The sequence below is a fragment of the Peromyscus leucopus genome, chromosome 12 (assembly GCF_004664715.2).
Source record: "Peromyscus leucopus breed LL Stock chromosome 12, UCI_PerLeu_2.1, whole genome shotgun sequence".
Classification (NCBI taxonomy): Eukaryota; Metazoa; Chordata; class Mammalia; order Rodentia; family Cricetidae; genus Peromyscus; species Peromyscus leucopus.
In genome coordinates this window covers 74,495,857-74,522,328 of record NC_051073.1, presented here as the reverse complement: position 1 = coordinate 74,522,328, position 26,472 = coordinate 74,495,857, and the positions used below count along the sequence as shown (strand labels likewise).

The window sequence follows — 26,472 nt, the reverse complement described above, 5'->3', positions numbered from 1 at the left end:
CTCCAGGTAGTGACTTTGTCATAACCAGCTGAGTTCTTATGATATATTCCTGCGGCCTGCAGCAGTTCCCGTTTTGTTTTTGTTGTTGTTTAGTTAAAAAAAGTTTTCATTCTCTCTAGAATGACTATGTAGATAAACTTAAATTTGGGGATTTCTGAAAAATGATAAGTAATGATTAATTAATATTGATATTTAATCAATATTGTACCTATAATATATACTTATAATCAATTGTCTATATAGATGGCAGGATGAGGATTAGTTTAACCATCTAATAGGTATAGCTGTATATAGTTACAATATCTCTGTCTCAGAAAGGGAGCAGATGAGTAACATAAAAAAACTATCCTTAGCTAGTATGGCATAATATGGTCAAAAGTGTCTGAATACCATGATTGTAATTTATCAAAAAGAAATGGTTAGTTTGGAATGTTAACTCTATCTATTAATCTTGGGTTAGTGGTATTAATTTGGTTAACCTGTATTTTAAGGAGGCATAGTTAAAGAGCTACCTGAGTAAGTCATGAGCACCTGTGGGACCAAGGCTGCAGCTGAAGCTTACCTAGTTTAAATTTGTAATCAATGCAATATTAAACCACTAACTGTGAGAAAACAGTAATAACTTGTGTCAGGGTATACATGACAAGACTTCCATACAGAACAATTATGAAAAGTACATGAGGAGAATGTCTGCTAGTACATACATTTCAGGATCATGCACAGAACTTATACAATTAACAATAGAGCATTTTTTAAGGGCAGTCCAGCCTCTGGGCTGGAGAGTTCAGTTCAGAAAAAAAAAGAAGGGTGTATGACAAAGGGGGCTTAGAAGTTGTCTGTGGTTACTTCCTGCTGATATGGGGGCGAAGCTGGGGGTCTTGAAGGCTGGAATACAGTGGAACCGCAGGAAGTGCAGGCTGATTCAGGCTCTGTGAGACAAGCAGTGTAGCAGAATTTCTGGCTGGAGGGTGTGACTCAGGGCTGGGCCAGACAGCACATCGGTGTGGGCTGGAGGGTGGGGTGCAGACCTGCATCTAGACAGCATGTCCATGGTCCAGAGGATCAAAACCCGTAACTCTTTAAATGGTTAGAATCTGCTGGAAACAAATATGTGTATCAATGGTAGAACATGCAGCCGAGGAGTTTAAAGATGAGGAGTTTTAAAGAGGAAACTTTTTTTCTTAGGTGTGCCTATGGGATATTAAATGCATGGTTAGCAGATGAGAAAAGGGAATACCAGTTCAGGGAGGGAAAAGGCTCCTTCCCCACCCAGAGAAGAAAAAAGAAATTTTGTAAGTGGGAGAAAAGAACTGTAATTAGGTTGTATTCCTCCCAGTCCTTCTTGGCTTGTAAGTTAGGTTGTATTCCCCCCAGTCCTATTTGGCAAGCTAGATATGAAGTCCTTATCAGGAGATAGGAAGAGTGTGTGATCAAATAACAACAGCAATAACAATGGTGGTGAAAGATGATAAAAATGATTATAATGTCAGCAAAACCTTAGCATTGGTGACACAAACACCAAATTTCACCTCCAACAACCCAGCTACCCTTGCTGAGTAGAATAGTATTACTCTTGATTTTAAGCACATAAATATCCAGTGAATTATAGATGATAACACTATTTAAGACTTCTTTGCTGTTTGCAAGTGAACTAGTTTTATCCATCATTTCTGATGTTTGAGCAAAAGATAATTAAATAATTAATTTAACATGATACACATGGTATGGTGTTTCATTCCTGTTATCCCAGCATTCCGAAATCTGGTGCAGAATTGATTGTTTGAGGTATCTAGACTTAGGGCTGTGTTGACACATGCCTTTAATCCCAGCACTTAGAAGGCAGAGGCTGGTGGATTACTGAATTCAAGACCTATGTGGTTTACAGAGCCAATTCCAGGCCAGCCAGGGCTACATAGAGAAACCCTATCTCAAAATTCAAAAAGAGAGTGGAGGGGAGGTCGGGGGAGGGGATAGGAGGAGAGGATGAATGACAAACTGTAGATGGGCTGTAAAACAAATGATTACATTTAATTAATTAAAAATCCAAAAGGAAAGAAAAGACTGTGATACACTGTGACATTCAAAATAAAATAAATATAAACATGATTATATGCCATATCAGTACAGCTGAATGGAACCAGGAACTTATCTTTATATGTATATTGAGTGTGTGTGTATGTATGTATATATATATGTGTGTGTGTGTGTATGTATATGTATATATATATGTATTATATGTGTTGATAATAATGTAGATATAATTAGTTTGGGGAAAAGATATGACACTCAATTGTCTGGGATAGAAAGAGAAATACAAATTCAGAGTTTATTTATGAATTTCTCAAAAAATATTAAAATAACATATATTTTATTGTACTATTGTCCTGTGCCTAAGGATTTCCTTGGTGAATCCCTCCTCATACTGCTCAGGATTCTGCCTGTGTCCTGAAGGTGCCCTGTTTTGTGACCCACAGTTGTGATATAAATATACAACATGCATAGTCTCACAAACATACACAGACACACATTCATGGAAAGGAGCATGAGTGTTGTCCCCAGGGCAGGGATTAGGATCAGACTTTGTCTGCTACCCCACACACCAGGGTTACCGGTTCTATGTACTAGCCACAGGATGTTGGAGCATGTGAAGTAAACAGAGAGTAAAGTGGATCCCTGAACTGCAACTTTTCAGGTTACAAGGACTTTGGAGCCAGTTAAAAAGGGAAGGAAGTTTCTGCTCTTAGACTCTTCCACCAGCAGAGGGTAGCAGGGTAGCATCCAGGAGCAGCCAAGCCTGAGAATGGGGCTGTGCAGGGGAAGTTGAGCCTGTGATGCTAGGCTGAGAAATCTAAAAGTGTCAAGGGACCAGTTTTAACTGCCAGTGAAGACATTCTGAGAATCACATAACACCATCACTCCAGGACATAGGCAGAAGCCATGCATAGTGAGGGACTCACCAGGAAGTGCTCTGGCTGGGTGGAATCTCAGGTGTGAACCTTGGTGTCTCTACCATGGCTGTAATTCATTGGGAAAAGCACTCTGAGTCCAGTGGGAAATCCACTGTAGGAGAACTGACCCCAGGATCAGTTTCTTGCCCTCAGGGTCATGGTTCCTGCACTATACCTTCTGCTGAGTCACAGGTCAGTAGTGATCTCTCAACAAGACCAAGTGTACACTGTGGACAAGGCAAAGAAAGGTGCACAGCCTTGCTAAGAACAGCTCAGCAGTTTGGAGACTATCATGGACAATGCCTGCAGGGTTACTGTGATGAGAGATCCCAGGGACTCAGGGGGAATTTCTGAGCCAAGGGAGTCTTGAATGAGTCAGACTCCACCCCTCCTCATTAGTTTCTGCATCACAGCTTTGAAGTGTTTTCCCCACATAGGCCTCCATGGGGAGCCCCAGAGAGGGGTAAATTTGCATAGCCACAGAACATCCACTACCCTCAAAAGGACTGAAAGAGAATAAAAGCCTGATTAGCCTGGTTGTGCTGTGACTTCCTGGATCCACAACTCTGTGGCATCTCCACCATGGCCTGGCTGTTCCTCCTTCTCCCCTTCCTCTCCCTCTGCACAGGTGACCTACCCAGACTCAGTCAGATGTTTCAGCCTACAGACACTGTCTAGCCCTGAATCCTGAGTCCTGTTCTGGTAGAGGGTTTAGATGGCCTTATAAACGGCATTGTTCAATATCCTTAGCGTCCTTCTCATTTCTTTTGCAGGTTCCATGGCCTCCTATATCCTGACTCAACCTCCCTCAGTATCAGTGGCCCTAGGTCAAAAGGCCACAATCACCTGCTCTGGAGAAAACCTCTCGGCTAAGAATGTTTACTGGTACCAGCAGAAGCCAGGCCAGGCCCCTGTGCTGGTCATATATGAAGATAATAAGCGTCCTTCTGGCATCCCAGACCACTTCTCTGGCTCCAACTCAGGGAACACGGCCATCCTGACCATCAGCAAAGCCCAGGCTGAAGATGAAGCCGACTATTACTGTCAATGTAGCACTGGTAGTGCTCACAGTAACACAGGCAGATGAGGAAGTAAGACACAAACCCCTTCTCTCCTGTGACAGTGGCAACTCATTTCCTAGTTTAACTTGCAGAGTTGCTTCCCTGCCCTTTGCAAGGATTTTGTTTCCTGATGCAAAGTGACCAAGCATACAGGACTAAGATGTCAACTGCTGAGTCTTATTCCTTAGACTCTACCAGGCAGAATATGTGGTGACCTTCAGATTCCATCTAGGAAAGGGTTTTATTCCTAAGTTTTATTTTTTATTTTTGGTTTTTCGAGACAGAGTTTCTCAGTGTATTTTTGTTGCCTGTAGTGGATCTTGCTCTGTAGATCAGGCTGGCTTCGAACACACAGAGATCCACCTGGCTGTGCCTACCAAGTGCTGGTATTAAAGGCATGCACCACTACCACCACGCTATTCCTAATTTTTAACAGATTTGCTAAGAGATATCCGTTATGCAAATTAGTGCATTTTGTTGTTTGTTTAAAATTTTTCTTAGATTTTTGACATTTGCATTGATTATATTCACACTCATCTTTTCTCCCTTTTTTCTAGCTCTCCCTTCAAAAATATTGTAAGTGTTCTTGTGAATTATAAGGAATCTTCTTACAGCCTAACAAGTGTGCAGTTAGAGCTGAGAAGACAGGTCAATAAGGAAGAATTGCTTCCCTCTACCTACCAGCTCCACCGTTATGACCTATTCTCCCTAGAATCCATACAGGAGAAGTCATGTCCTACATTCCTTACTGACACAAAAATTGTACACAGATCTGAGGTTTACTTTGAGGCAAGTGCTGTGTTTGTGAAAGACTTCCAGCAACAAATTAGGAAGTCCAGGGCAATTGCACCTTCCATGCAGAGCGTAGACAGGGGGATTAGAAGCCTTGACTAACACAGATGCTGTCCAGCACACTTCCTTACTGCCCATGGATCTCATTCTCTGTCCTCCCAACCACTTTGTAGACATGAATTTCTAAAATACACATTTAATGGGATAAAAGAGCCACCATCCAGCATTGTCTTTGGTTATAGATCCAAGAATAAACTTGCTTCACTCCCTATCAGCTAGGACTCTAGAATTTTGCCTTTCACTAGCAATTCTATGGATTTGGATTCCATATCACTGTTTTTCCATGTACTTTCCACCCTTATCATGGAGGCAGGAGAACTAGTCATGAACAGGTCTGGCCCTTTGAGACATCAAGCCTGCCCATTCCTTCTAGCAGCCATCACAGAGGATACAAAAGTATGTAGGAAAACTATATTAAAGAGGAAAGTAGGAAATTATGGATGGGAATATACTCAATGTCCATAATATGCTTGTCTGAAAACATCCTCATGTAACATGGGACTAAGTACAATGAAAAGAGACCATGAAAATTTAAAAAGTAAGAAAAATAGCAGCATTCAGTATTTTCAAATTATAGGGAAATTATTGAAATTTCAAAAGCACATAATTGAATTTTATAAAAACAAAAACAATGGTGTTTAAGATTATGAACAAAGGTACATTAAGTGATTGACCAAAGATTAGCCATTATAAAAGTAAATATCAATAACATTGAGACAGAACAGTAGAAACTTTTAAAAATATATTCTTCACTCATATATTACATACCAACTGTAGTTTCTCCACTCTCTCAGTCCCTCCCAATTTCCCTCTTCCCTGAAATACATTCTTCCTCTGTTTACCACCAAAAACAGTGCAAGCCTCTCAGGGATATCAACTGAACATGGCATACTAAGTTACAATAAGACTAGGATAAACCCTCATATCAAGGTTGGAAGAGGCAACTCAGTAGGAGGAAAGCAGTCCCAAGAGTGATAAGGCAAAAGAATCATAGACAGCCCCGGCTCTCACAGTTAGGAGTCCCATAAGAACACAAAGCTACCCAACAATAACACATACATAGCAGACCTGACTCAGATCCATACAGGGTCCATGATTGTCACTACAGCCTCTGTGAGGCCCTGTGAGTTGATTCTGTGGGTCAGGTTCTCCTGGTGTTGTGAGTCCTCTGGCACCTACAATCCTTCCTCCCCCTCTTCTGCAGGCTTTTCCTGGCTTTGCCTAGTGTTTGGCTGTTGGTTTTTGTATCTGCTCTCAGTTTTTGGATAGTACCTCTCTGATAGCAATTGGGCTAGGCATCCTTCTATGAGTACAGCAGATTATCATTAGTAATCATTCTCTTGAGTGTTTAGACTGTTTAATTCATATGTATATATATATAAAATTTATTTATTTAATTAGAATTAAATATATTTATTTGTAATATATACACACACATATATACATACATACATATACATACTGTCACACACACACACACACACACACACACACACATGTTTGGTCATGTGTCGTTCAATCCCAGGTCTCTGGTGTATCCAGCCTCTGATTCCTGTCCATAAAGGCAGTCTCAGGCATGGGCTCCTTCCAATGGATGGGCCTCAAATTGGATCAGTCATTGGTTGAGCACTTTCACAAATTCAGTGACTTTTACCTCAGCACATCTGAGGATAGATTGTAGGTCAGAGTTTTGTAGCTCTGTTGATGTCCCAGTACTGCTTCTGGAAGCCTTGCTTGGTTATAGCAGATGGCCAGGTCAGGCCGAGTATCTCCCATTAAAAGAAATCTCTAGGGCCACTCTCATAGATTTCAGGTAGTTTGTATTCACTAAGTTTTGAGGCCACATTCATCCTAGTACCCAAACCACATAAAGATTTGACAAAGAAAGGAAATTACAGATCAATTTCCATCATGGACATAGATGCAAAACTAGTCAATAATACCCACAAACTGAATTTTAAAAAAAAGTTAAAAAGATCATCCACCAGGATCAAGTAGCCTTGTCCCAGATATGCAGGATGGTTCAACACATGAAAATCAGTCAATGTATTCCTCTATATAAACAATCTAGAAAGAAAAAAATATGATCACTTCATTTGTTGCTGAAAAAAAGTTGACCAAACCAATGCCTTTTCATGATAAAAGTCTTGAAGAGATCAGAGCTAAAATGGACACATCTAAACAAAATAAAGACAACTTATAACCAGCTTATAGCCAACATCAATTAAGTGGAGGGAAACTTAAAACTGTTAAAGATAAAGTATGCATATAAGTCTCTACATATAGTTTAATGTTGGAATACTTGAGTTAAATATGTTAAGTCTTATGCTGGATCCACAGAATCTATCCTCCAATAATAATGAAAATTTGAAAGTATTTTCAGAACATCAATGAGTTTTGTAAGTCAGTGTGCAGTTTTCCAGTTCTCTCTCTCTCTCTGTCTCTCTCTGTCTCTCTCTCTGTCTCTCTCTTTCCTCTGTGTGTATGTGTGCATGTGAGTGTGTGTGTGTGTGTGTATGTGTGTGTGTGTGTGTGTGTGTGTGTGTGTGTGTGTATTTGTGGGTGTGGTCATTTCTGTGAAGTCATTTTCAAGGTAACAAACTGAACACAGTATTTCAAAAGGAATTATCAAAACATTTCTGCACTTGATAAAATATAGCAAGTCAACATGTGAAAGGACAATAAACTGAAGCTGAGAAAAAGTCACAATAGCAAACATTAAATGACAGTGATAAAAATAAGTGGTGATTGGAAAATGAGACCCTCCATCATCAGAGTAGAGTTCTTCATTGAAGTAAGAAAACAGTAAGACAATAGATAAACGTGCTTTTAAAACGTAAAGTGAAAAATATCCATGCAGAAAACAATTGTGTAGTGTATTTCTCCCCAAATGAAGGTAGAATAAAATTTTCACAGACATTAAATGAATATAGAATATTTATCCCTTTAAAAATGAAAATTAAGGCATAGAGGACAGCTATGGCTCTGCCGCAGACTCTCTCCCTGGGGGGCAGAGACCAACAACCAGCCTCCTGGAGCCACCAGGTCCAGGCACACAGAGCTACAGTTCAGCTCCAGGACAGTGACCTGGGGAAGACAGAGATCAGTCTTGAAACAGTGTCACCTAGCAGCCTATCGTCATTATGGTGAGTGGATATGGTGGGGAAAAGGAAGAGAAGGATAGAAAGGTTTATATGCTGGGGAGAGGGGCATACCTGAAAAGTCTAGGGCAATGAGAAACTGGTTGGTCTGTTTGATGAGGCCTGGATGATGCTTAGGCCTGGGCTCCTGCCTAGGGCCATGTGTGGTTCCACAGACCTGATACAGGTGTGGTAGTCTGTGCTGATGTCTGAGGCTGCTGTTACCACTAATGGCCTTGTGGATGCCATGGGTCTGGATTACCACCTATGACCATGTTGTGGTCAGAGGGATGTGCCCCCAAAGAGGCCATGCCATTCAAAGAGGTCTGCACTGCCACCTGGTCCATGGTGACTTCTGTGCCTGGATTACTGCTGAGGGCTATGTCTGGATCTACATCCCTGAAGCAGTCAGACTTTGGGTTAATGACAATGGCTGCTGTTGCCACAAAAGGCAGTGCAGAGTCCCATAGTCTGAGCTGACACCTGAGGCCATGATGTTGTTTGAGGGTTTGCAGCCATTGGGGCCAAACACATCTGGGTGACATGCCCTGCTACTTGGGGCCATTGGTGACATCCAGACCCAAACTGTGGCCAAGGGCCATATCTAGGTCTGTGGCAACACCAAAACCAGGGTCTGTGTTTGTGTATGTGGCTACTGTTATCATCAAAGGTTGAGCAGATGCCTGGGGGCAGGGCTGCTACCTGGGGACATGTTGGCACTTGAATGCCACACTGCCCCTTGAATCCATGCTGATCTGTATGACCTGCCATGCCAGATAGTGCCATGATGACATCCCTGCCCAGGTTGCTGCCAGGGACCATGTCTGTGTCTGTGGTTCTACTGCAGCCTGGGTTTGTGTTGATGTCCATGACCCGTGTTGCATTCAATGGTCACACAGGATCTGGGCCATCACATCTGGTAGGTTTTGTGTCTCAAGGCTCTGCCACTAATGAGGCCATACAGACCTTAAATGACATGAGGTGCCATCTGTGGCCAGGGTGTCCTACAGACTGAGCGGAGGTGTAGTGTGGTCATGTCTGGGCTTATGGCTCATGCCTCAACTGGAGTTTGAGTTGATGTCCGAGGTTCCTGTTGCCATATAAGTTTGCCCGGGATGTGGGATGCCACCTGAGGCTATGTTGTTGTTCAAGGGCCAAAAAGCAGTGAGTCCATTCCGATTTGAATGACTTTTACTACCAACTGGGTCAATGGTGACATTCCTTCCCTGGCTACTGACAAAGACCATGTCTGTGTCCCTGGACAAACCCCATTTAGGGTCTATGTTGTTATCCATGGCCTGTGTTGCCATTAAGAGCCACTCAGTCACTGGGGTCTGGGCACCCACGTAGGTTCAGGAGGGTGTCCAAGGGCCGTGCTGCTACTAAGGTTGTACGGATCTAACCAACCATGCTGCTACCCAGGACCATAGCATTCCCCGGGAATGGGCTGCTGGCAATGGCCATGTCTGGGTCCGTGGTCCTGTCTCAGCCTCATGAGTCTGTGTCCATGGCTCCTGTTCTCATCTAAGACAGTGAAGGTAGGACTGCACAGAGTTGACCCCGCCCCCTTACTCAGGACAGCAGACCTTGATGTGGCCTGGGCAGCACAGTGGAGCTGACACCTTGGGCAGGTGAGCAGGCCCTGAAGGCATGAGAGTGGGAGAGCTGGCCCCACTATCTCTCTGCCATGTGGTGGCATAGGCAGGGGAAATATGTTCTTCCCTCCTCCACCCCACCCCACCTCAACACCCACTGAATTCTGGAAATCTGGTCGCAGGTCACAAGAGGGGGAGAGTTGACACTGTCCCTCACTGGCTGCAGCACTAGGGAGTGGGCCTTACACCTTGTCTTAGCAAAAGAGTAGAGCTGGGCCTGGTGCTGTGGGTGCAGGTGAGCCAGTCCCCAGGTCATGAGAACAAGAGAAATGACCCTGCTCCATGCTGCCTGCTGCAGTGGGTGGGCAAGGGCAATCTTGGTGAGCTGGCCCTGTTGTTGTCCATGAGGGAAACCTGGTAGGTTAAACACCCAGCTAACACCCAGGATCAGAACCAGGGCTGTGAGTTGGCCCACGTCAACATCCATCTCATCTATGAGCTGCTGGAGCATGGTAAGGTGCCAGACCTGCAGATCCAAAGCCCTAGGATCTCCATGATATAAATAAGGCAACAGCAGGATATCTAAGAGGAGTCCCGGTGAGGGCCCAGTATCAAGAGTGTAGCAGAAGCCACAGGCCTTGAGCCATCCAATGACTCATTGCAATGTACACTTACAAGTAAAGATGTACGGACTAAAGGGTATACAGTGTGACTCACTTTGCCACACCACAACTTCCAAGCCTACACTATTTTTTTGTATGTTAGTTGGCTTGTTAATTATCGTTTTTTGTTTGTTTGTTTGTTTTTCTTTGGGATTTTGTTTTGTTTTGGGGAGGAGGTTGCAAGGCTATAGGGTGAATATGAAGGGACAGGAAGATCAATGGGTCCAATATGCAAGATGTAAAACCTACAAAGAATCAATAAAAAGGATAATCAGAAATATAGTATGAAAAAACATTGATTAAACACAATCTATAAGACAAGCCATAACTTGTTGTGCTATTACTGTGGGTACTTTGATAAGTTGATGAACAATTTTTCCATAAGTTCTGCACAGTTCATTGACATCACCAGATGGTGGTGAACACTACCCTCTTCACAAAGTTTCACTAGAAAGGGTGTTGGCTGGGGGCTGGACAGTCATTTGTCCTCTGGTCAGTGCCATGGCTCTTGTCCTGCACTCTGTTACCAGGGCAGAAAGGGTTGTGTGAATTGACACCATATGCATTGATGTCATTTGATTGCTGTGTCCCTTGTATGACCAGTACTCCAGGGACAAGCTGTCTTTGGCATTACTGATGGAACACAGTTTCTTTGCAAAGTACTTTAGTTTGCTGAGTGTATAGGACTTCTGGATCTACTTACCTTAAAATTACAGTCCTGGCTCCACTAAGACTTCTCATCTTTGTTTAATTTAGAGTCAGCCTTTGTACCCTAAAATGGCATCTCAGGGACATCTTATTTGATGTTTTTTTTTTTTTTTTCCCCAAAGACCATATAGTTGACCAATAGCAGACTCCTGAATCAAGCAATAGTAAAGAAACTTTCTCAAAAGTCAAGTCCACCACAGACAGATAGGAATTCAATCAATGCCAAGAGTCCTTTGACAACTTGGATAAGTAAAATAAATCATGATTATGGAAATTGATTACTCAAAGAAAAAATAAATTATATTGAAATTTATATGCCATAAGAAGGTTTTTTTGTCAAAAATGGTAAATACTGACAAGATACAGAATGTGTCTGAAGCTCTTATAGTATATATTAAGTGTATATTATCTCTTGGAGTTTGATAATGGAGGTATTAGCTCTGTTTAATACACTCTGCATCTTTATAAAACAAATCCTTGGGCATCAAATTATCATACAGATAACTGAATTAATCAGCATCCTACATAGAAAGAGGATGAATGGAAGATGAGCACACCAATTGATGTCCAAAAAAGATACCCAAATGAAATGACAAAAACAATTCCAGCTTTGAAAACTGAGTTCAGAAAAGAGGTAGACATAGTGAAGAGAAATGACTTTGAGAAGAAGATGAAGTTGAAAAAATTAATGTCACGTTTATAAACCTTGGAGGTAGCCTTAAAGTAGAATGGCTCAAATAGAAGGGAGAATGTCAGGACTTGAAGATGAAATAGTGGAACTGCACCGCTCAAGCAAATAATATGAAAAGTTTTAAACAAGCAAATAAAAGGACCATGCAGGAGTTATTACACACCATGAAAAGACCAAATATTTGAACCATAGGTATGGATAAAGGGGAAGAATACCAGGTTAATGGTATAGGCATAAACTTCAACTAGATAACAGAGGGAAACTTACCTAAATCAGAGATGTTAAGTTGTATCTCATAAAGATACAAGAAACAGAGAACATCAAACAGATAGTACCAGAAAAGAAACCCCTTACAGCATATTATGCCAAAAATACTAAATATATTGAACAAAGAACATGTTTTGAAATGTATGAATAATACCCACAGTAACATATAAAGTAAAATCCACCAGAATAACAGCTGATTTCTTAGTGGAAACTTTAAAAGTCAAAAGAGCCTGGAGCAAATGTACTTCAAGATCTCAACAATCATGTATGTCTATTTATACTACTGTACACAGGAAAACAGTTGTGCCAAGGTAGAAAAACAGAAAAAGAAAGACTCCCTATAATATGAACACACTAATAGAACTCATGTCCACCCAACAAGCCTTACAAAGAATACAGGAAACAGTGCTTCAAACTGAAGAGATCAAGGAACAGAGCCAGTTTACTGTAAAAAGAACATGCATGAAATTGTATTTACTAAAATACAAAATACTATCAAGGATAATAAGGACAAAATAAGCCATTAATCAACACACACCTTCATAAAAACTTTAAATAATAATGAACTCACTTTCCCAAACAAAAGACATAAGTAAAATGAATGGATTAAGAAACAAAACCTACCTTTCTTAACTCTACAAAAATCTCATTTAACCTTCAAGGATAGTCACCTCCTTAAAGTAAAAGGATGGAAAAAAATTACAAGTAAATAGGATGATGAAGCAAGCTGGGTCACTATCCTAGCATCCTATGTAATAGATCTTACACTAAAATTAACTAGATGAAATTTCATAAAAAGCATGCTATTGGTTGTAAACACACAGATTAAATCCATCTCAGTAACAGTGCATGAAATCAATACACTACTTTCTTCAAAAAACAAATCATCCACATAAAAAATATACAGGGAAACATCAGAATTAAATGACACCATATATCAAATGTACCTAGTAGATATCTAAGAATATTGCAACCAAACATGAAATAGGCATTTTACTCAGCATGCTTCCATGATTAAAGTCCTAGACAGAGTAGAACCAAAGAATCATCTCCCCCCTTTAACCTTTCCTATGCTCCTCTACTCCTTCTCTGCTCATGACTATCTATTCTTTAATTACTGCTACATTGTATATACAGAATTATACCATCAGCCGGCTCATTGACTGATGCATACACACACACACACACACACACACACACACACACACACACACACACACATATGTCTGGCTACTTTAAATTAGGCTTATATCAAAGGCTTGTTTCCTGGAGAAGTCCACTTATCCCTTCCTTAGCAATGATAATTGCCTGTAGCTCCTGTAGCTATTCATAAAGGGATTTCCTCCATCACAGTTAACTGGTTTTGTCATTGTACCAGTCTTTATTAGGTGACCATGGTTTTGTGATTTTGTGAGTTCAAATTCCTTGTCATACATAAAGGACACTATTTCACAGGTGATGCTCTGATTGCTCTCACTCTTACAATCTTTCTGACCATTCTCCCATGATATTCTCTGAGCCTTAAGTATAGGAGCCTGTTGTGAGCCTATCAGTTGGGGCTGGATATATATACCATGGCGAGCTGTTCCCTGCATTTTAATCAGTGCTAGATTTCTGTAATAGGCTCTGGTGCAAAAGGAAATTTCTTTAATGATGTCTAAGTGCTACACATGTGTGTGGTATATGGGTAATTATTGAGCATGCCATTAGACAGTATACTGGTTAAGGAAAGTGGCAATAGTGTTCTCATCAGCCTTAGAGAGTTGACTAGGTTTTCAGTAACAAGCCTTCATTATCTCGCATTTAGTGGTCCTTCAGTCCAATCAGACAGCTGTTTTTTGTTTGTTTGTTTTGTTTTGTTTTGTTTTTTAACTTCGAAGTCTTGCCATGCTGGTTAACTGTAGGTGGTAAGTAGTACAGTTGGGTAGGTCTCTTGATTGCTTTTCTCCATTGGGAGCCTGTTTAGCATCTTTGTATACTATAAAAACCAGTGTTCAGGGAGGAGCCTTGCAGGTGAGTTATAGCTGATTCTTCAAGTTCTGTGTCTGAAGTATGTGGTATCTTCAGCAATATGGCTTTACCTTCAACTTCTAGGTGACCATCATGGAAAATACCAATAGCCTGTATTATCTTAGATGTCTCTTGGAGTCCCTAACACCCCACATAAACACTTAAGTAATTGAAATTGTAAGTTTCAAAAGCAATTCAATTTTATTATACTTCTATGTTAGTATTATATTCAACTATCTCTAAAATAAGATGTCATCTGAAACAAAATTAAAGCTTTGCTCAGCTGCAAAGCCAGCCTATAATCCCTGTGCTCATGGTAGAAACAGTTCCTGGGACTGTTGGCCTGTTAATCTAGTTAAATCAGTGAGCTCAAAGTTAGGGAAATACCCTATGTTAGAGAGAATGGAGATAAATAGAATACATCAATCTCTGCCCTCAACATGCACAAACTTGTCCACACTTGTCTATGCCTGAACACATAGGACAAATGCAAAGAAAATTGCAAATTCATGATATTTCACACCCTTACTCTGGCTCTGTTCCACTAAACAGTGCAAAGTACAGACCACAGAGGAAAGTTAATAAAACACAGGTGTAACTATGCATCCATGAATCTCCCACATCCCTATCATCACTTTAACCTCTCCAGGGCTTCAAAACCTAGATCCATATGACATAAATGAGGCTAAGTGAGACACAGTATTTAACACAATGGAATCATGATGTGAAGAGAAATAAGGCAAACTTACCATATTTTTTCTTATGTGTGAAACATAGTAGGCAAAAATACTCATGAATGTAACAGACAAACTTTTAGAAGTGAAAAAGTGGGGATGGGCAAAAGCAGGGCATAAGAGCAGAAAATATGGGGATGAATAAATATCTTTATACATATCTTTATACATAGGGGAATATGTCATAGTAAAACACATTACTTTATACTGTTATTGTGTTCTACTAAAATTATCAATGGTCATTAAAATGAGATGAAGATGAAAGTCACTACAGAATGCACAAAGTAAGATACAGTGACCTTACAGACAACTGGACAGCTCTGGCATCAAAATGCTGTCTGGTAGATGATTAGGCACGCTGTGTCTGAACTCTCCAGTGTACATAGCTCAGATTTGGCACTTTAGTTTTTCATTGCAATGTTAAGTATTAAATACTGCATTTAAAAAATATTGTTGCAGTTGTGTTCCTTAGCTTTTGATATATAATGTTTTTGTGTTTAAAAACTTCACAAGTGTAATTTTATACCTGTTACTGTAACCCTGGTCAGCAGTCTATGACTGGAAGAGAGGGGGTCGTGCACCCTATGTTAGAAGTTGCTATTATTAAATTGCTAATTGACCATGCTGTCAAACATCTTTGTAAATATGTATGCTTATACCCATAGACTCAGTTTTGGTAAAGCAGCTTCTTTTTGCAATGGGAAACAGTCAATGGAGAGACACATAACTGATCACAGTCCTGAGATTAAGAGACTCAGTGCTCAGCTCTAAATGGGACATGTTTATTAGCACTCATCCCAAACACACACAACAATGCTCAGGGAACATTGGAGTAAGGATGGAAAGAACATAAGAGCTACAGAACAGGAGACTGTTGGACCGCTTTGAAATGTGTGGTGATATTGTGTTCCCCAAAATATTGTGCACCCTAATAAACTTATCTGGGGTCAGAGAACAGAACAGCCACTAAATACAGAGGCCAGAAAGTGGTGGCACACACACTTTAATCCTAGCATTCTGAAGGCAGAGATCCATCCAGATCTCTGTGAGTTCAAAGCTACACTGGAAACAGCCAGGCATGGTGACTCATGCCTTTAATCCCAGGAAGTAATGGCAGAAAGCAGAAAGATATGTAAGGTGTGGAAACCAGGAACTATAGCTGGTTAAGCTTTTAGGCTTTTGAGCAGCAGTTCAGCTGAGATCCACTCTGGATGAGGACTCAGAGGCTTCCAGTCCAAGGAAACAGGATCAGCTGAAGAATTGGCATGATGAGACCATGGCTTGTTCTGTTTCTCTGATATTCCAGCATATACCCTAATAACTGGCCTTGGGTTTGTTTTTATTAATAAGTCCATTTAAGATTCATGCTACAGAAATGTGCTTTGAAATGCTGTCCTCTGGATATAGCATGCTATCAGAATCAGAAACTTACAGGAGCTATGATTATGTGCACAAGGCCTACACATAATCAAGACAACAAAAGCCCTGGAATAGGTAGGGTAGATTATGGTAGAGGGTAAAAACCTTGGCTACTCAGATAAGCACTGTAGAAGCCAAGAAAGTGAAGTCATTTCTATGTTTTCATAGCACAAGCCAGTCCAGACACCCACAGCCATTATGTTTACCTCAGTGTTTCTGCCTAGATCCTCTACCTTGACCATTGTTTCTAAAGGCAAGGAAAACCCATCATAGGTTGAAGTCATGTTTATTTTGTAATGAGCTTTATGTAAACATGTCTTAAGCTATGTTGTACTCACAGAACTGAGTTAATTGTTATCAGAAAACATTTTTTTTTTCAAAGTTGTGCTATGTTTAAATATGGCCAAAAGAAAATGACCTGAGTCAGACTCGAAATCTTGGTCCTGCAGCAGTTACCTAAACTGGGCTGGTTGGTTTTTCATTCTTTCTTCACCCCAATCACTTTCCTTGCCTGCTATAAAGTCTGCAGGGACCCTCCCACAGAGGATCTCCAGTCCCAATGCCCATACCCATGGAGAATAAATAACGTATTGCTCAATGACAAAAGGTTAAAGAAGGAATCAAAAAAGGTTTTTTAACTCTGTAATTAAATGAAATGACAACACAGCCCAACAAAACTTTTTGGACATAATAAAGCAGTTGTAAGAGGAAAATTTATAGCTCTAAATGTGTATATTTTTTAAAACATCAGGAAGAGGGGCTGAAGAGATGGATCAGTTGTTGTGAGCATTGGCTGATCTCTCAGAGGAACCAGGTCCAGCTCCTTGCAGCCACATGGCAGTGCACACTTAGCACAACTTCAGTTTCAAAGCATTTGCTTTCCCTTCTAACCTCCATGTGCTCTTGTCTGCACCTGCTGGGTATACATGCATTCAAGCACATTCACTCAAACTTATTAAATATTTTCTTTAAGTCATAGAGCACCAATAAATTACTTAAGGATGCATCTCAAGATCTGGAAAATCAAGGACAAATGAAGCCCAAACCCAGGAGATGGAGAGAAATTGGAAAAAAAAAATAGAGCAGAAATAATGAACCAGAAACAAACAGCATATAAGGAACCAATAGAGGCTGTCTCCATGGAAACAAGCAACACATAAGAAGTCAATGGAGGCTGTCTCCATGGAAATAAACAGCATATAAGGAATCAGTGGACACTGTCTCCATGGAAACAACACATAAGGAGTCAATGGAGGCTGTCTCCACTGCATTTGCCAGTGCAGCCTCAAAGCAATTTCTCCTGGTCAGCTTCAGGATCTCCTGCATGCTAGTTCTTTTCTGAGAAATGAATGTGGGACAAAATTAGACTTTAAGTGGAAGCAGGTCATGACTGTCCCTCATGAAGGTATCACAGGAATGAATGCATTGGGATCTTTATAATTCTCCTTCCAGAGTTAGCATAGGAAGAGTAGAGAGGGTTTCAGATAAGACTTAGACCTTCCCCTTCTAAACAGTCTTCAAAATTCCAAGTCTGCCTCTTAGAATGTTTCCTTTTGAGAATGATCATTTCATTGAGATACTACCAATTAAAATATATGTTACCAATATAGTTACACTGAAATATCTTTGTTTTTATTGGAACTGAAATAGCTTCAGGAAGGTCAGGTTGCCTTGACCCTGCACTTTCTCCACCTAGGAGCTCCATTTGCCTGTAAACAAAGGGCTTTTTACTTTGTTTGAGAAAATGTTTCACAACACAAAGGGTCCTTCATTCCCTACTCAGAAAGGGTCCTGATATGCAAACACAGTTTGGTTCCTGTACAGGAGTGGCCTTTTGTGATGTTTTACAAGATCAAAGGCTACATTGGAAAGACCTTCTAGCCTGCAACAGGTGTGATGTGATTGCAGCCTTTTGTCATTAAAAACCCTAGTGTCCTGTCCTTTGTCTTTCCCAGGCAGGAGCCTTCTCTTGGTCTGTTAGAGGACTCATTATACTCTTAATTGGCTTAATAAAATGTGGTGATCTGTAACTTTTTCAAGTGGACTATTTTAGACCAAAATAAGAGAGTATAGCTTAATAAAATATATGCCCAAAGTAACTGACGAACAAATTAAAGTAGTCTAGACATTATAAAAATTTACTTCAGTAGGAAGGGAAGATTTGTCACTGCACTGATAGACTATGTTTACACAGACCAATGCAGTTCTTGATATCCTTTCAAGATTGCTGTAAGTAATACTGTATCAAGAAAATGAGATAATTTTATACAATTTTGGGTGGCTAGAGAGACAGTTCTGTGATTTAGAGCACATATTGCTCTTGCAGAAGATTCATGTTCATTTCTAGCACCCATGTAGTTTGCCACATAAGTCCCTGAATTTCCCTGTCTAGGGCGAATGGACCCAACAGCTATGGTATTGTGATACCACAGTAAAACCCCCCACTCTATCCCCTACAGACAAAGAGAAGCTTAAACCAGGATTCATAAGTGTAGATAAGAACTTAGACCCCTTTTCCCCAGGTGGCTGTATCTGCTACAGGGATTTTGGAAAACACAGTCAGGATATTCGACCAAAAGACTAAAAAGGGAGGCGGGTTAAAATAAACTATATGGTCTGTGCCTTTAAGAACTAGCCTCACAAAGAAAGGGGAGCCCTCCTTCCAACCTCCCTGCTGTGAGTAAGAAATTTAGAAGAGCCTCCCTGGAGGCTTGTAAACTTAGACAACACCTTACTTTTGCATTCTGTACCTAAAGTCTCCAGTGGCGGCTTTGGAGACATGATCTAGGCACAATAAGACCCTCACTCTATTATCTCAAAAAGGGGGCCTTAGACAAAGATATCTCAATATAGATAGACCCAGGCCAGTTTCAAGTCCCCAGAAATGATGGCGCCAGCCCCAGGAACAAAAGAACATAGTCAGGATGCCTGATGGTAACCAATTAACCACGAGATGCCCCTCTCCAGAGATAACATGACCTGACCCCGGAGAGGAGTTGTAAAACTTCTGACAAGGCAAACAGACAAGCTAGAATAAGATAAAGTCCAGGTCCGGGAAAAACTGGACCAATCAAGGATGGACCCATACTAACCCCCTCCCCTCTAAGAAATTTTATGGGTTTTGCCTATAAAAACTAACTTCCCCAAGAAAGAGGAACTCCTCCCTGCCTCACTGTGTCGGGTGTAGGAATGAGTCCCCTGTCTAGCTAGACTTGTAACTGCAGAATAAACCTTGCTGTTGCATTCTGGACATCCAATGTCTTCGGTGGTCTCTTTGGGGGGGTCACAATCTGGGCATAACAGTATCTCTCTCTCTCTCTCTCAGTCTCTCTCTCAGTCTCTCTCTCTCTCTCTCTCTCTCTCTCTCTCTCTCTCTCTCTCTCTCTGTTTCTTTCCCTGTCTCTCTGTGTGTGTCGCGCGTGCATTTGCATTCATGGGTGCATGCTCACATGGATAATGTAAAATAAAAATAAACATTATTTTCAGTACTTTCAAAAATACTTCTTTTCTGTTTCAGCTCTAGGTCTTGAGCACAGGTCTCTATGCATGCTAGACACATTCTCTATTAGTGCTACACACCTCCAGGCTAGTAAGACTTTCTGTCCTTTTTTCCTGTCTTTTCTTACAGCATAGGGTGTGATCAATAGGAATAACACACACTCTCAGGGTGTCAGACCACATCACAGTGAAATCTACACCTGAGAATTCTTGTCGTTAGATGATGTTATTCATTAAGTTCAATGTGGGCCATGTCTGGAGCTTGACTTTTGGAAAAACACTCCAAAGGCTGTGAATGTCTAATAAATTTTCACTGACAATAAAAACTGAAATTCATTTTATAGTCAGTTATAACTTCCAAAGCAAGGTGTGTCTCATTTTCCCCAAGAAAGACAAAATAAACAGTTGTTGAGAAAAATGAATGAACCAAAAGGCAGGTATTATTTCAGGTCTGATGATGAACTCTAGGGAATTCTGAAGCAGAAAAGTTACAGTATGAATGAGAAAAACATAATACAAAGACACTAATACTGAGATGGATCAGAGTGTCTAATTATATGGTAAAGATTTTTCACTGAAAAATTGCTGAATTCTATCAAGAAAAAAAAATACAGGTATTTTGATTAAGAGGGAAAATAACTAGGATTCAGAATGCATAAAAGTCATTAAAACAATGAAAATTAAAAAGAAAGAATTTTAGTTAAAGTCAATAGCAATTTTGAAGATGAACTAAGGAACCCATGACAGAAGAATAGAAATCATGTGGAATATATTTAATGCAAACCGTGAAGGAACTACCCATGTCCAGCAGGGGGCACTGTGTATTTCTGAGAATCTGACAAGACTTGAGGCTGACTCCTTACTCACATGCAATCTCCTGGGCAAAGCTGCCTGGACTAGAGGTTACAGCAGGTGTTTCCTCAAGTTGCCCCAGCCCCTTTGGGAGGAGAGTTGTCCCTGGACTGCAGAGATGGAATGAGGTGGTGATGGTGATAGTAAAAGTCTCATAATGCATGGACTCACCACATTCCTGATACCCTGAGAACCCCAGAGTCCAGCAGGATTCTGTGGGTCCTGGGAATCTCTGGAAATCTATAGCATGACCTGGATGCCTGTCACATTTTCCAGCTTTCTCCGTCTTTGTCGGGTGTCATGGAGACTAAAGAGGCCTGCCTTTGGAATGATCCCTCTCATTTCGTGACTCTTTCCTAACTGCTGTTTCTTTTCATGCTCTCCACCCCAACCTGAGGTGATGCTGTGGAATGACACTCTCCATCAGTTACTGATCCTCTCTTTCCACACTGGTTCCAGAAGCTGCCTGGCCAAGCCTCTAGGCTCTGGTTCACCCAACAACAACAGGCACTCCCAGTCTCCTGTCACTTTTCACCTTAAACATAACCTTGTCCTGGCTCTAGGGTTACAATCTGAGGACAGTGCTGAAGGCGACTGCATGAACACTGCAGTGGTGTCAGCACAGTGAGACACACATGGAGAAGCAAGACACAAATGTGCATTTGTCTGAGCCTGGGTGTAAGCCCTGTCCTGTGGAGTGGGTCCCATGACCAGGCACTGTTGCCATCCTGATGTCAACTCTCCACAGACAAGATGGTGAAGAGAAGCATCTGCCTTCATTTGTGTCCTAGTTAGAGTCATAAAAGTGGAGATATTTGTCAACTGTTGGGATAGAGATTTTTAAAAGTATGGAATTCAAATATTTTATTCCTCTATTAGTTGTATTTGCTTGTAAGACTTAAGTCAACAGGTCTCCAGAGAGAAGCATTCTCAGTGATGTTGTCTATAAAACTTAAATCTAAGTGAAGTAACTATCCATCCATATTTTTTAACTACTGGTATATTACATTTCATTTGAAGGCAATGCAAATTCAATGTATAATTTTAACAGCTATGAAATCATTTATATATATTTTTTGGAAATAGTTTCTACTCTAACATTAGGTTAACATATTTTCTCCTAAAAAGATATGCTGACATGATAAATCTAAGTACCAGTGAATGCGATCTTTTATAAAGCTGTAAGTACCATTTTAGATGTGTAGTCAAAGGATTTCATGCTAAAGGACAGTGATTCCTCTCTGAGTTCATTAGATGATTCTGAGAACACAGGGATGCAGTGATGGATTGCCATGTGAACCTGATATAAGTATTGGCCTTTGTAGCTGCTGACCAAATGATCACCAAATATTTGCCCAAACAACAGAGACAAAGAGGGAAGAAAGAGGTACTAGAGGGTGCTTGACTTAGCATGTTCAATTTGCAAGTCTGTTCTTCAAAAATCAGTGTGAGACAGCGCAAGTCACTTGTGTTAGCCCATGCTGGTTGCTGTATGTTGTTCCTGTAATCCCCGGGAAGTAACAACCCAAATAACCATGTGTAAAGTGTTTCTGAATTTGCATTCATTTCTTTGATCTTGACTCATATTTTACTCTCAAGGATGTTGGCATGATGGCTCATGTTTCTAGCTTTATGACTGCAACTAAAGTCTGAATTTAAACAATTTTCAATCTTAACTCACAAATCTCTCTCTCTTCTTTTAATATTTTAATATTGTAAGCAATGGCACAGAAATGCAGCTTCTAAGAGATGCCTTTTCTTTAATGGTGTCCACCTGTGAATGTATGTTCGTGTAAATATTACCTTGTTATTAGAAATTCAGTTTTGGATACTTAGTGAACTGTATGACACTAAGGGACATGCCTGTCATTTATAGTGGGAAATCTTAAAGAATTTAATCCTGGCATCTAATACACAAAGTGGGATTCACAAAGTTCTCCTGCTGCAAATATTGGTAGGAAACAGAGGGGAATCAGGAAAAGTTTGTAACCCAAATATCAACAGTTTGTAGCCTGTGTTAGTTCAATCCTTGTTAGAACTCAAGGTGCACATGGAACTTGCATCTGTGGATCAGAAGTGGGGCCTGATATTTCCTTTCCAAGAAATTCACATCAGTATTTGAATATCAACACTAATAAGAAGGGCATAAAATAAGGTAAAATCACAGGCAGACAGAATGCAGCACACACAACACATGAAAGAATCAAAATATTTTAAAAATACTTATATATTTACATATTTATTTAATTATTTAGTATGTGTGTGCATGTGTATGTTCATGAGTGAGTACATACGTGTGTGTGTGTGTGTGTGTGTGTGTGTGTGTGTGTGTGTAAGAGAGAGGAGGGAGGGAACTATTGGAGGACAACTTGCATAAGTCAGCCATTTCCTTCCACCATGCTTGTTCCAAGAACTGACTCACATTGTCAGGCTTGGCAGCAAGTGCAGTTATATGCTTAGTCATCACACCAGTTAAAAGGTCTTGAAAAGGTACTCTGTACAGTTCAATGCATGGTTTCTACTAGGGGCACAAGAAGCCTTGCTTCCTTACCTTTCTTCCTTTCTCTTTTTCTTCTTTTCTTCCTTCCTTCTTTCCCTTCCTTCCTTCCTTCCTTCCTTCCTTCCTTCCTTCCTTCCCTCCTTCCCTCCTTCCTTCCTTTCTCTCTCTTATTCTTTCATTGTTTGTGTCAATTAACATTACTCCAAAGTGTTTTACTACTTTACTTAAAAGCTTTTATACAATATATTTTGATTATATTCTTTCTCTTCTCCCAATTCCCCTCAGATCTTCCTAACTTTATACATACTCACCCAGCTTCATGTTCTTTCACTTTCTCAAACAAAACAGAAAAATAACAAAAAATATCGAAACAGACAAACTAAAAAGAAGAAAATCAATCAGACAAAAAAATAAAAACAACAAAAAGTGTGCTTGTGTGTGCATGTGCACACACACATCCTAGACACACGCACACACACACACACACACACACACACACACACACACACACACACACACCCCATGGAGTCTGTTTTCTGTTGGCCAACTACTCCTGTACATTAGGCCTGCCTTAGAGTGTAGTTGATATAGTTAGTGACACCCCATTGGAGAAAGATGATTTTCCCTTTTCCAGAAGTTACCTATTACCATAACTTCATGGCTAAGTGTTGATTTTTTTTTCCATTTCTGTTTCTCAGTGCTGGGGCTTTGTCTGGTTTGAACCTGTACATGTCCTGTGTATTCTATCACAGTCTCTGTGATTTCTTACATGAATCTTACCTGTTATGTCTGGAAGATGCTCTTTCATTGGAGTCATCCACCAGCTCTCGCTCATACAATGTTTCTACCTTCTGTTTTGCATATCTCCTGGTTCGGATGAGAGGGGTTTGACAAGAAAATCCATGTAGATGATGTCTTTAACAACATGTGAGTTAAAGCGTGCCTTAGCAAGCACTAACCTAGAGTCCTAGCTTGTGCCCAATTTCACCAAGAATTTCTTCTCCTTTCTTGATTTGTGAATTCTTGTCTCACATTTAGGGCTGTACCCCTTTCTGATTATCCATCCCCTAAAGCCTCAGCAGTTAGATAATGTATTTGTTGTTGTTGTTGTTGTTTTCCAGGCAGGGTTTCTCTGTGTAGTTTTGGTGCCTGTCCTAGATCTCGCTCTGTAGACCAGGCCGGCTTCGAACTCACAGAGATCCACCTGGCTCTGTGTCCCGAGTGCTGGGATTAAAGGCTTGCACCACTACCGCCCGGCCTTAGATAATGTATTTTTATATCAGATGCATAGAAGGCAGGTTTCCATGGAAACCATCACACACAGTCATTCTTCATGATCCTCTCTAATCCTTAATTAAGGACAAGCACAGGCCCACTGCTTTATTTCACAATAAAGTTTGTGAACTTTTTTAGTGTCTACTATGTTTTGACTTGTGATTTTCTAAAAAAAAAATATATATTTCTAATGTATTAAATGAGTCTGACACTATAATATTTATCCTCATAGTCACCAATATTCACCAGTAAGTCTCTATGGATCAATCTGCTGAGGAACCTTGGAGGGGTGTGGCTTTTTGTGCAATCTGAGAAGGAGCTCATGTAGGATATATCTGTATCCTCAGTTTATATGGGAGAAGCCCCTGGATAAAGAGTTCCTCATAAATTACATACTGTGCCAAGAGAAGGCAAGTCCTTCTGACGTTGATCAGAAAGTGTTCAGCGGACACAGCCTTAGGGGAAGTCTCATTGTCACAGACATGACAGACCTGAACCTGCTCATTGGGGTCTGTAGGTGACACTGAAGAGTCTGGAGACTCTCAGCTGACAACACAAACATCTGTCTCTTTGTGAATGCTCAGGACTCAACAGGCCCAGCAGTGGGGACACTGTGGTCCCTTGGGTAGCCTCAGGCAGGAAGTGACACCCAGGCTTTTGATGGCACACACACCTGAGAAGGGATTTGGTTGACTAAGAAAAATTTGCATGAAGGGACCTGTCAGTTCTCTGAGAACTGTTGAAGGATAAGAGAGACCTGCACCATGTCTGTCTCAGCAGAGCTCAGTGGTGTCTGCACCATGGCCTGGACTCCTCTCCTCTTCTTCCTCCTTCATTGTACAGGTCAGGAGTCATCTGCACCCTGATCCCACTTCAGGGAAACCATCTGACAGCAGATACATCCTGTCCTCTTCTTTCAGCACAGGAAATAATGTTTCTTTATTTTTTTATTCTTTATTTCAGGGTCTTTCTCCCAACCTGTGCTGACTCAGTCACCCTCAGCCTCTGCCTCCCTGGGAGCCACAGCCAAACTTACCTGCACCTTGAGTAGTGAGCATAGCACCTACACCATTCATTGGTATCAGCAACATCCAGACAAGGCTCCTAAGGACGTGATGTATCTTGAGAGTGATGGAAGCCACGGCAAGGGGGATGGGATCCCTGATCGCTTCTCTGGCTCCAGCTCCGGTGCTCATCGATACTTGAGCATCTCCAACATGCAGCTTGAAGATGAAGCTGACTACATCTGTGGTGCAGATTATATCATTAGTGGACAATTTGGGTGAACACAGTGACCCAGATAAATGAGGAAGCGGGACAGGAACTACTTTGCTTTCTTGCTACCAAGATTGGACTATGATTTTGAGAAGGAACCTCTGAAGTTCTTAGCTTTACAGTTATTTTATGTTTGCTGCTTATTATTCAAGAGGATAGATCCTAGGTTTAGCAATTCCTCCCAAACTCCTGGGGAAAGTGGGGGTTGTATAGAGTGCACAGCTCTGTAGTAGTAATGACCATGTAAAAGTTAAAACTGTACAGCTGAGGAGATGAGAATATTCCCTTTACAAGCTGGAGAAGTGGGTCTAAGGTTCTCGCAATTACTCACCGAAATTCATAGGAATATGTTTTTCATAAGATGGCTTTCTTGTCTTATGCTCTAAATTTTTTTCACTACAGCAAGTTCCCAAGAAGCACAGTGTAAGAACATTTAAGGTGACACTGTTGTTGCAGCCCCCTATTGGCAGCAAAAATAAAAATGGAAAATAGTTACATGTCTGAGCATTGCCCTTGATGTGTATGACTTCCATGTCCTCCCTGCAATACCCTCTTTACATAATAAGTCTACTCAGAGACTTTGAAGAAAGGACAAAGTAACCACCATGTCTGCTAAAATTCTTTTTTGAAAATTTTTTATTGATTTAATTTATACATTTATTTTATACCCCAACCACAGTTTCCCCTTCCTTCTCCCCTTCCATCCCTTCACCTACCCCACCTCCTGTGAACCCACACCTCCTCTGCTTTTGTTCAGAAAGGGACAGTCCTCCCATGGGTGTCAATAAAGCATGACATATCAAGTTGAGATAGGACTAAGCTCCTCCTCTCATATTAAGGCTTGGTAAGGTAACCCAGTATGAGTAATAGGTTCCCAAAAGCCTGCCAAAGCATCAGGGACAAGCCCTCCTCCCAGTGCTAGGAATCACACAAGTAGACAAAACCATATTACTGTCACACTTATATAGAGGGCCTAGGTTGGTCC

At 40.8% G+C, this 26,472-nt stretch overlaps 1 protein-coding gene and 1 long non-coding RNA gene across 13 annotated transcripts in view; one reads left to right on the top strand and one right to left on the bottom strand.

Annotated features, from left to right (window-relative positions):
- Window positions 1-26,472, top strand: part of LOC114687105 (immunoglobulin lambda-1 light chain-like) — an 826,243-nt gene that overhangs the window by 725,727 nt on the left and 74,044 nt on the right. The window contains exons 1-2 of one of the 12 annotated variants that reach the window (XM_037209862.1): window positions 3,478-3,576; window positions 3,722-4,013. The exons of 10 other annotated variants lie outside the window; for them this stretch is intronic. In XM_037209862.1, coding sequence (XP_037065757.1) covers window positions 3,531-3,576; window positions 3,722-4,013 — 338 coding nt within the window. In that variant the 5' untranslated portion in view covers window positions 3,478-3,530. Of the gene's footprint in view, window positions 1-3,477; window positions 3,577-3,721; window positions 4,014-24,980; window positions 25,056-25,175; window positions 25,495-26,472 lie in introns of those variants that run through there. One more of the 12 variants, XM_037209849.1, reaches the window with a different exon arrangement.
- Window positions 41-25,560, bottom strand: LOC119088816. Its single transcript, XR_005092554.1, has 3 exons — window positions 25,249-25,560; window positions 23,718-23,804; window positions 41-1,094 (listed from the first exon to the last, which is right to left on the bottom strand). It is a non-coding gene; the product is annotated as an uncharacterized LOC119088816 (long non-coding RNA).